General features: G+C 41.5%; 1 protein-coding gene across 1 annotated transcript in view; it reads right to left on the reverse strand.

The window, feature by feature from the left end:
• Nucleotides 1–3,456: 3,456 nt before the first annotated feature.
• Nucleotides 3,457–11,730, reverse strand: part of pfn1 (profilin 1) — an 18,746-nt gene continuing 10,472 nt past the window's right edge. The window contains exon 4 of the mRNA XM_080742403.1: nt 3,457–4,254. Coding sequence (XP_080598529.1) covers nt 4,157–4,254 — 98 coding nt within the window. The 3' untranslated portion in view covers nt 3,457–4,156. The remainder of the gene's footprint in view (nt 4,255–11,730) is intronic.

An 11,730-nucleotide genomic window follows, 5' to 3' on the forward strand; every position in this document is an offset into this window, starting at 1 on the left:
AGAGAGAGATGAAGCAGGGACCTTTTAGTTGAGAGAGAGATGAAGCAGGGACCTTTTAGTTGAGAGAGAGATGAAGCAGGGACCCCTTAGTTGAGAGAGAGATGAAGCAGGGATCCCTTAGTTGAGAGAGAGATGAAGCAGGGACCCCTTAGCTGAGAGAGAGATGAAGCAGGGACCCCCACAACCTGTTCATAGATTCCATATAGTTTCATTGTTTGACAGCACAATCATCAGTGTATTTTGGATTCATGTCAATTTGTGTTTTCAGATATTTAACCACTTGAACCATCAATACTTAATAAACTTGACCTTTCACTCTGTACTTAGTCTGCTCTTTTTCCCCTCTACCCCAAAGCTCTTTGCCGAAGATAGCAGATCTACAAGCTCACAACGCCTCGCGCTGCGAGGCGTTCAAACCGAACCGAACAGTTGCACCCTTAGTAGAAAAAGGTGGTCAACCAATAAGCATCAAGTTACAATCTGTTCATTTCTTAGTTTTATCTTTTCCAATTCAATCCTTTATCCTGGAATGAGTTCTCTCTACGGGTTGGATAAAACTGGTTGAAATGTGTCTTCTGTTTACAAACACCTATGACTCACTGCACCTTTAAAACGTGCACGTGTGTGTGTGTGTGTGCCACTCCATTGTTTGCCAACAGTTGTGCTAATGACTAGTTAGCCTAGCCGGTGGAACCAGTTTCACACACACACACACACACACACACACACACACACACACACACACACACACACACACACACACACACACACACACACACACACACACACACACACACACACACACACACACACACACACACACACACACACACACACAGTAAGGTGGAAGCTACTGGGTAAAACCATGCTGTTGGTGTAAACATTATTAGATTATTATTACATTTGTGCAAATGATTTGATGATGCTCTATTATTCCACTGTTTTTAAAATCTTTTTACAATTGTTACCATTATTCATTTGTTTTGGCCTGGCATCTTGTTAAGGCCAAAATATTGGTTTATCCCACAATGCCTTTGGTGTTGTCATTTTTTTAGGGCAAAAGGCCAAATGCCAGGGCAAGGCGGCCATCAAATAAAACAAGTTTAATTAAAGAATGTGTTGAATTTAAGGGATGATGATTTTAAAAGTAGACTTTCTGCAGTCAAATGAATAAAAGGTGGAATTGACCAAACCATGCTCAGCCCTGCACCAATCAAAGTCAGCCAGTGGATGGAGAAAGAGCTGGGTCATTGAGCTGGGTCATTGAGCTGGGTCATTGAGCTGGTCATTGAGCTGGGTCATTGAGCTGGGTCATTGAGCTGGGTCATTGAGCTGGGTCACTGAGCTGGGTCATTGAGCTGGGTCACTGAGCTGGGTCATTGAGCTGGGTCATTGAGCTGGGTCATTGAGCTGGGTCATTGAGCTGGGTCATTGAGCTGGGTCATTGAGCTGGGTCATTGAGCTGGGTCATTGAGTGGATGGAGAAAGTGTTGCATGCATTGAGCTGGGTCATTGAGTGGATGGAGAAAGTGTTGCATGCATTGAGCTGGGTCATTGAGCTGGGTCATTGAGCTGGTCATTGAGCTGGGTCATTGAGCTGGGTCATTGAGCTGGGTCATTGAGCTGGGTCATTGAGCTGGGTCATTGAGCTGGGTCATTGAGCTGGTCATTGAGCTGGTCATTGAGCTGGGTCATTGAGCTGGGTCATTGAGCTGGGTCATTGAGCCCACAGTGGCCTCAAGTCATGCCATTCCTTTGAGGGACAAAAGACCAAACTGAAATGCCTGCACTGGTTGTTGTTATTACCTATGGCAGTGGTTCTCAAATGGGGTACGTCATGTTCTACAGGGGGTTACGGAAGCAATAAGCCACAAGAGGCCAGTGGTTACCTGGTATTTTACACCGGCTGAGAGGCGTAGGGAGACACGAGGTGCAGCCGAGCGTCTCCAACCCTCTCAGCCGGTGTAAAATACAGGTAAAACAGTTACAATATGGCAACACGAAAAATCATAGACATGTACCAATTAAAACTGTTCTTTCACTAATAATTCACTACAAGGTCTGCTCTGCAAGAAAGTAGTCCCCAGCCAGGCTGCTTGCTTGCAATCAAGTTCTCTAGTCTAGCTTCACAACACTGTGGAAAGAAATAACACACCTGGGTTTGATATAAACTGATTCAAGGTGTGGGTTATAGTCTCATATACCACAGCAATTAAAGGGAAACCAGCCAATCAGAATCAAGGATTGGAACTAGCCATTTTAGAATACTTGAGAGAAAGTGGAAACATTTATTTTACTGTTGTTTACTGATGAAACCTTGACAGATGTAAGGAACGTGCTGCTCTGTTATGTTTACTGATAAAACCTTGACAGATGTAAGGAACGTGCTGCTCTGTAAAGCTTTAAATATAACATAACTGTCACTGTATAGAAAACAATAGGCTGTGTAAGAATGGAACCAAATGGACCCGATTAGTAAAACTATCAGAGTTAACCCATTCATAACGGGTACACATTATAGTGTATCATTATTTTATGCTTTAACTATTAAAAAAATAGCAGATATACAAGCTCACAGCTCGGCACCGAGTGCCGCGCTGTGAGCTTGTAGATCTGCTATTTTTGAAAATTAGAATTTTGACCCGAGTGTCTTTTGAATCCTTCTAAGGTTTTTGAAAAACCTATGTTTCTATATCAGTAATCTGGCCAGCCATTGTCAAAGAAAAGGTCCTTTTCACTTAACTGGAGCTCAGTTAGTCTGTTCTTGAGAAACTAATGTCAGTGGTTCTCAAACCTTTTCATGTGAAGGACCCCCAAAATGATATGTATTTGGCCACGGACCCCCATCTCAAAATATTTAGTTCCAGGGACCACCCAGCAAAATTTGAGTTACAAACGTAAAAATACATATATTCAAAGATTTGCAGACATTTTCACAACTTTTTCAAAAATAGCAGATCTACAAGCTCACAGCGCGGCTGTGAGCTTGTAGATCTGCTATTTCTCAATAGTTAAAGCATTCAATAATTATATATAGGCCTAAATGGGTTAAATAAATACTGTTCTAGTCAAAATGTTGCGATGGATTAAAGGGGTGCTTGGATTCATTCAGCAAGCTGAAGCTGTTTGAGAACCACTGAGCTACGTGTGCCGATGCCAAACCAAAATAAGGTTTACCCAATACGTACACAAGTAATGTAAACAATAAGGTTTACCCAATACGTACAAGTACACAAGTAATGTAAACAATAAGGTTTGACTCTCATGGTGGTTCCTGTGGAAATAAGACTCTGCTTTCTAGGATCTCCTTTTAGTTGACCTTGTACCAGTGATTTGTGCTGTCATGAAACTGTACCTTTTTTCTGTTGCAAACTTCTAATAAATTCTTCAATCAATTGTTCAATTGAACCACAACGTTTTGATGCAGCAATAAAAAGTAAATCTTGAACTTGAAGGTTAAATCTTGTGTTGTTTTTATTGCGTCAGGTCAGAGGTCATATACAGTACATTGATAGTAATCTATTACTGTATCCATACTCCTGTCAATCACAACAACGTGGCAGTACCGTTATTATAATTAATAATATTACTATTTATGACTAATACAATATTTATCCTTAAAGGGCCGGCAGCCTCCGGACGCCGTTACATACTTTAAAGGAACACTTCACTCAAAAAGAAACCTCTTTCCATCTATCGATTATACAACACACAACGCCTTGGATTCAAAGATATTTATTTTACTTTTTGTCTCGTTCTTGAGACGATGTCTTAGAATTCAAGCCTTCATAGGTTGTGTAATGGATGGAAATGGAGGAGGGGGAAAAGGTGGTTTTGGGGGTGAACTGTTCCTTTAAGGGACTGTGAATTGAAAAGCTAAACAACATAATGTGTGTACTTGTACCGTGAATACAAAATCTGTGTGTGTGTGTGTGTGTGTGTGTGTGTGTGTGTGTGTGTGTGTGTGTGTGTGTGTGTGTGTGTGTGTGTGTGTGTGTGTGTGTGTGTGTGTGTGTGTGTGTGTGTGTAACCGGGTCCAGAGGTAAGCGAGCGGAGGAGAGTCCATATTTGGTCGTGGGCTGGGAGAGGAGGAAGGGGGGCGCCCATATTTGGTCGACGGAGGGCTGGGAGGAGGGGGAAGGTCATGTGATCAGCTTCAGTATCCAGCGCTGTCCAGGTATTGGCCGACCTCCTGGGCGCGAAGGTTCAGCTTCCCTCCATGGACCCCTGACACACCTTTAACGATCACTAGAGCTGAGAGAGAGAGAGAGAGAGAGAGAGAGACATTAACCATCACTAGAGCTGAGAGAGAGAGAGAGAGTGACATTAACCATCACTAGAGCTGAGACAGAGAGAGAGAGAGAGAGAGAGAGAGAGAGAGAGAGAGAGAGAGAGAGAGAGACACAATGGCCGGGTTTCTCAAAGTGATTTTATCCTAGCCTGGCGGGGCCCGACGTCATACTGATGTCATACTGACGTCATACTGACGTCATACTGCGTTCACTCAATCATTCCTTCCACAGTATAACGTCTGGACTTCCAGGTATTGGCAGCGAGTATCCTGATTATTCTCTGATCGGGGCCAATCAGTGACTGCTTCCGCACAACAAATGTAGCTGTCTTTCCTGACAACAAGTGAAAAGATTTCCCTGATTGGTCCATGTGTAGACGGTGACGTAGATGCATGCTGCAGCATTTTCAAAACAACAATGGCTGCCCTCGCGATGCAACAAGTGTAACAGTTAACGCTCTAACCATAAAACAAGCAATAAGTGCAGTTATTTCAGAGTTGGAATCAATTACAACAATTAAAAAGGAACAGGAGTATGCGCTAGTGGAGTTTATCGTCCGAAAAGACGTGTTTGTTTGCCGTTCTTCCGACTGGCTGAGAGATGTTTTGCTACACTGATTGGTTAGAGGAGTCTGTCTGTCAAGGAAAGTACTCCCGCCCACTTTTCAAGCTGCCAATAGGCCAAAGGCCAGACGTTATACTGTGGAAGGAATGAGTGAGTGAACGCAGATAACGTCGGGCCCCGCCAGGCTAATTTTATCCCATGGTAGCTCACACATGGTCGTAGAGACCAAGCCCTGACCGTCATGTTCCTGTGTTTACATGGGTTCAGACAGAGCGACTTATTTAACCTCCTACAACTACACCATCATTCACATTTCACAAACAAAGTGCTTAATAAAGTCTCACTCCTGTCTAAATACGGTACGGCTTTCTATAATTACCCGGATCCTCTGTTTTCTTTAATAAGAAGCTTTTTTATCCGGGTTGGTGCGCATGGGGAACACCAGGAAATACATGGGAAAACAGAAAGCGATCAGATAAAAAGGCTTCTTATTAAAGAACACGGAGGATACGGGTAATTATAGAAAGCCGTACCGTATTTAGACAGGAGTGAGACTTTATTAAGCACTTTGTAAAATCTGAATGTTGGTGTAGTTTTAGGAGGTTAAAAAAGTCGCTCTGCCCGAACCCATGTAAACACAGGAACATGGCGTTACATTTTGTTTAACACGATTCTGTTGTGAAAATAGCAGATCTACATGCTCACAACGCCTCGTGTTGCGAGGCGTTGTGAGCATGTAGATCTGCTATTTTCACAATTTCTGCCTCTAATATTCGAAAATTTGGCCAATGTAAAGTTTTTCATTTTAGAGTTATTAAAACGTCTTAAAAGTCTTTAAATTGTCACTTTAGAAATGTGCAGATACCCTCTATACACTTAAACTTTATGTTGGTTTGTTTACTGTTGAGTGAGAAAACAATGTTTCACATTAAGTTAATCATCTGGGGACCGCCCAAAATAATTTGGGGACCCACCTGGAGGTCCCGACCCACAGGTTGAGAACCCCTGCTTTATAGAACACCTAAAAAATTCTATCTAGCTTCATGTATGGTCATTGAGGGAAGGGGAGTGATTCAGTAGTGCTAAGGGTTTAGCTGGAGTCTGAAGAGGTGAGTCTTCAGTCCACCGTGGAAGCTAGGGAGTGAGTCTGTAGTTCTAATGGAAGCTAGGGAGTGAGTCTGTAGTTCTAATGGAAGCTAGGGAGTGAGTCTGTAGTTCTAATGGAAGCTAGGGAGTGAGTCTGTAGTTCTAATGGAAGCTAGGGAGTGAGTCTGTAGTTCTAATGGAAGCTAGGGAGTGAGTCTGTAGTTCTAATGGAAGCTAGGGAGTGAGTCTGTAGTTCTAATGGAAGCTAGGGAGTGAGTCTGTAGTTCTAATGGAAGCTAGGGAGTGAGTCTGTAGTTCTAATGGAAGCTAGGAAGTGAGTCTGTAGTTCTAATGGAAGCTAGGGAGTGAGTCTGTAGTTCTAATGGAAGCTAGGAAGTGAGTCTGTAGTTCTAATGGAAGCTAGGGAGTGAGTCTGTAGTTCTAATGGAAGCTAGGGAGTGAGTCTGTAGTTCTTTTACTTGAGTATAAGAACTGCAATATAGAAATATCAAAATGTACTTGATTAAAGGTACAAAAGTAGTTGCATCAAAATGTACTTAAAGTACCATAAGTAAAAGTACTCATCATGCAGAATGTGCCATTTCAACTTTTCAAATGTATAGAAATCAGTTGTAAATGGCAGATCTACAAGCTCACAATGGGTCACATCTCGACACATTGTGAGCTTGTAGATCTGCCATTTTCAAATTGTAATAATAATCACAATCTATGAAGTAACTAAAGCTTTCAAATAATTGTAGTTGGGTTGAATCTGAGATGTAATGGAGTAGAAGTATTGGAAATGGCAAATACTCCAGTAAAGTACAAATAAGGGTGCCCACAGACCAAAATACCTATGAGAGTGAAATCCGCGTTCCACGCATTCAATGAGAAGGGAGCGTTTTTTGCAGAAATCCTCTGCTGGCATGAAACCGCTTCACTCTCATTGAAATGCATTGGCGGAACGCAGATTCCACTCTAATAGGTATTTTGGTGTGAGGGCACCCGAACTCAAGCACGGTACTTGAGTACGGTAAATATACTTAATTACTTTTCACCACTGGACGGACGGACAGACATTAATAAAAGTAGTGAAAATGGTAGATCTACAAGCTCACAACAACTATATCGAACCACTACAGCCAAACATTGTTCTATTCTGTAGGAGCGACATTCACACCAATAAGTTTAGCTCTCAAATACCTGGAACGCGCCCGAGTCGCATTAGATTTTAACCACTTCAACCATTATTTTATGCTTTAACTATTGAAAAATAGCAGATCTACAAGCTCACAGCGCGGCACTGCGAGCTTGTAGATCTGCTATTTTTGAAAAATCGTGAAAATGTGTGCAAGTCTTTGAATATATTTGACCCGATCTTTGACCCAACTTCTAAATCCTTCCTCTAAATCATGCTGTTCTCAAACTTTTTCATGTCAAGGACCCCCAAAATTACAGGTATTTGGCCGCGGACCCCCCATCTCAAAATATGTTGTTCCAGGGACCCCCCAGAAGCAGAGATTTGAGTTACAAATGTTCGCTTTTAAATAGATATATTCAAAGACTTGCAAAGAAATATCATGATTTTTCAAAAATAGCAGATCTACAAGCTTGCAGCGCACTGTGAGCTTGTATATCTGCTATTTTTCAATTGTTAAAGCGGTCAGTAATCCTAGGCCTGAATGGGTTAATGTCAGAGTTGTTGAGAATGTCAGAGTTACCCCCGCCCCCCAGCATACAGGTGTGTCACACATAAAGTAGTGAAATAGTAAGCTGTGAGCTTGTAGATCGTCAATCTTCACTATGATGAACTAAATTAACATTTTTCATGGACCGCTGAGGGGTCCCCGGACCCCAGTTTGAGAACCCCTCCTGTGGCACACGTGTTCACAAGGGGTCAGGAGGTCAAGCCTTTCTGAGTTCAAACCGATCACTTTGAATGATCTGATCAACATGATATCAATAAGATAATAAGAATGATGCAATATGACTTTGATATCTGGGCCCTGTTTTTGTCAATGCCTTCCTTAACTTCTTTTGTCTTTTTTTTACTATTCTGAACAGCTGATCTACAAGCTCACAGTGTGTGGATGTAGTGTAGTAGTCACAGTGTAGTAAAACTAACAGCTGATCTACAAGCTCACAGTGTGTGGATGTAGTGTAGTAGTCACAGTGTAGTAAAACATCTGATCTACAAGCTCACAGTGTGTGGATGTAGTGTAGTAGTCACAGTGTACAGCTGATCTACAAGCTCACAGTGTGTGGATGTAGTGTAGTAGTCACAGTGTAGTAAAACATCTGATCTACAAGCTCACAGTGTGTGGATGTAGTGTAGTAGTCACAGTGTACAGCTGATCTACAAGCTCACAGTGTGTGGATGTAGTGTAGTAGTCACAGTGTACAGCTGATCTACAAGCTCACAGTGTGTGGATGTAGTGTAGTAGTCACAGTGTACAGCTGATCTACAAGCTCACAGTGTGTGGATGTAGTGTAGTAGTCACAGTGTACAGCTGATCTACAAGCTCACAGTGTGTGGATGTAGTGTAGTAGTCACAGTGTACAGCTGATCTACAAGCTCACAGTGTGTGGATGTAGTGTAGTAGTCACAGTGTAGTAAAACAGCTGATCTACAAGCTCACAGTGTGTGGATGTAGTGTAGTAGTCACAGTGTAGTAAAACTAACAGCTGATCTACAAGCTCACAGTGTGTGGATGTAGTGTAGTAGTCACAGTGTAGTAAAACAGCTGATCTACAAGCTCACAGTGTGTGGATGTAGTGTAGTAGTGTGTAGTAGTGTGTGTAGTAGTGTGGATGTAGTGTAGTAGTCACAGTGTAGTAACAGCTGATCTACAAGCTCACAGTGTGTGGATGTAGTGTAGTAGTCACAGTGTAGTAAAACAACTGATCTACAAGCTCACAGTGTGTGGATGTAGTGTAGTAGTCACAGTGTAGTAAAACTGATCTACAAGCTCACAGTGTGTGGATGTAGTGTAGTAGTCACAGTGTAGTAAAACTGATCTACAAGCTCACAGTGTGTGGATGTAGTGTAGTAGTCACAGTGTAGTAAAACTGATCTACAAGCTCACAGTGTGTGGATGTAGTGTAGTAGTCACAGTGTAGTAAAACATCTGATCTACAAGCTCACAGTGTGTGGATGTAGTGTAGTAGTCACAGTGTAGTAAAACTGATCTACAAGCTCACAGTGTGTGGATGTAGTGTAGTAGTCACAGTGTAGTAAAACTGATCTACAAGCTCACAGTGTGTGGATGTAGTGTAGTAGTCACAGTGTAGTAAAACTAACAGCTGATCTACAAGCTCACAGTGTGTGGATGTAGTGTAGTAGTGTGTAGTAGTGTGTGTAGTAGTGTGGATGTAGTGTAGTAGTCACAGTGTAGTAAAACAGCTGATCTACAAGCTCACAGTGTGTGGATGTAGTGTAGTAGTCACAGTGTAGTAAAACAACTGATCTACAAGCTCACAGTGTGTGGATGTAGTGTAGTAGTCACAGTGTAGTAAAACAACTGATCTACAAGCTCACAGTGTGTGGATGTAGTGTAGTAGTCACAGTGTAGTAAAACTGATCTACAAGCTCACAGTGTGTGGATGTAGTGTAGTAGTCACAGTGTAGTAAAACAACTGATCTACAAGCTCACAGTGTGTGGATGTAGTGTAGTGTGTAGTGATGTAGTGTAGTGTGTAGTGATGTAGTGTAGTGTGTAGTGATGTAGTGTAGTGTGTAGTGATGTAGTGTAGTGTGTAGTGATGTAGTGTAGTGTGTAGTGATGTAGTGTAGTGTGTAGTGATGTAGTGTAGTGTGTAGTGATGTAGTGTAGTGTGTAGTGATGTAGTGTAGTGTGTAGTGATGTAGTGTAGTGTGTAGTGATGTAGTGTAGTGTGTAGTGATGTAGTGTAGTGTGTAGTGATGTAGTGTAGTGTGTAGTGATGTAGTGTAGTGTGTAGTGATGTAGTGTAGTGTGTAGTGATGTAGTGTAGTGTGTAGTGATGTAGTGTAGTGTGTAGTGATGTAGTGTAGTGTGTAGTGATGTAGTGTAGTGTGTAGTGATGTAGTGTAGTGTGTAGTGATGTAGTGTAGTGTGTAGTGATGTAGTGTAGTGTGTAGTGATGTAGTGTAGTGTGTAGTGATGTAGTGTAGTGTGTAGTGATGTAGTGTAGTGTGTAGTGATGTAGTGTAGTGTGTAGTGATGTAGTGTAGTGTGTAGTGATGTAGTGTAGTGTGTAGTGATGTAGTGTAGTGTGTAGTGATGTAGTGTAGTGATGTAGTGTAGTGTGTAGTGATGTAGTGTAGTGTGTAGTGATGTAGTGTAGTGTGTAGTGATGTAGTGTAGTGTGTAGTGATGTAGTGTAGTGTGTAGTGATGTAGTGTAGTGTGTAGTGATGTAGTGTAGTGTGTAGTGATGTAGTGTAGTGTGTAGTGATGTAGTGTAGTGTGTAGTGATGTAGTGTAGTGTGTAGTGATGTAGTGTAGTGTGTAGTGATGTAGTGTAGTGTGTAGTGATGTAGTGTAGTAGTCACAGTGTAGTAGAACTACAATGCTGAGAATGCTTAGAGTTTAGAATGGGGGGGGGGGGGGGGGGAAATACAGCTGCTGATCAGTGATCAGTGATCAGTGATCTGTGATCACAGAATGATGTCAGCTTAACATGATGCCAATAAGAATGAAGAATTATCACTTTGATATCTGGGCCCCGTTTTCATCCATGCCTAAACTTATCACTTTGATATCTGGGCCCCGTTTTCATCCATGCCTAAACTTATTGATATCTGGGCCCCGTTTTCATCCATGCCTAAACTTATTGATATCTGGGCCCTAAACTTATTGATATCTGGGCCCCGTTTTCATCCATGCCTAAACTTATTGATATCTGGGCCCCGCTTTCATCCATGCCTAAACTTATTGATATCTGGGCCCCGTTTTCATCCATGCCTAAACTTATTGGCCTTTTTTGGACTGAAGACTCAAAGTTTTTACTGATTAGATGCATGGTCTACCTTTGTTACTGTTTTTCTAGATTGATATTCCTATGCATTTGTTATATTGGTGTTAATGTACTGACATATTAGATTGTGCTTATTATAGTAAAATATGTTTTACCTGCTTATTGTAAGTGTCTGCTAAATGCCTAAACTGTAAACTGAAACTCCGATGTTGTATGTCTCGGTATAGATAGTTAGATAGTTAGTTAGATCAGGGGTCTTGTATAGATAGTTAGATAGTTAGTTAGATCAGGGGTCTTGTATAGATAGTTAGATAGTTAGTTAGATCAGGGGTCTTGTATAGATAGTTAGATAGTTAGTTAGATCAGGGGTCTTGTATAGATAGTTAGATAGTTAGTTAGATCAGGGGTCTTGTATAGATAGTTAGATAGTTAGTTAGATCAGGGGTCTTGTATAGATAGTTAGATAGTTAGTTAGATCAGGGGTCTTGTATAGATAGTTAGATAGTTAGTTAGATCAGGGGTCTTGTATAGATAGTTAGATAGTTAGTTAGATCAGGGGTCTTGTATAGATAGTTAGATAGTTAGTTAGATCAGGGGTCTTGTATAGATAGTTAGATAGTTAGTTAGATCAGGGGTCTTGTATAGATAGTTAGATAGTTAGTTAGATCAGGGGTCTTGTATAGATAGTTAGATAGTTAGTTAGATCAGGGGTCTTCAACGTTTTCAGGCCAAGGACCCCTTAGTTGAGAGAGAGATGAAGCAGGGACCCCCACAACCTGATTCCATATAGTTAGCACGATCATCAGTATATTTTGGATTCATGCTAATGT

Source organism: Nannobrachium achirus (genome assembly GCF_963921795.1).
Source record: "Nannobrachium achirus genome assembly, chromosome: 14".
Taxonomy (NCBI): domain Eukaryota; kingdom Metazoa; phylum Chordata; class Actinopteri; order Myctophiformes; family Myctophidae; genus Nannobrachium; species Nannobrachium achirus.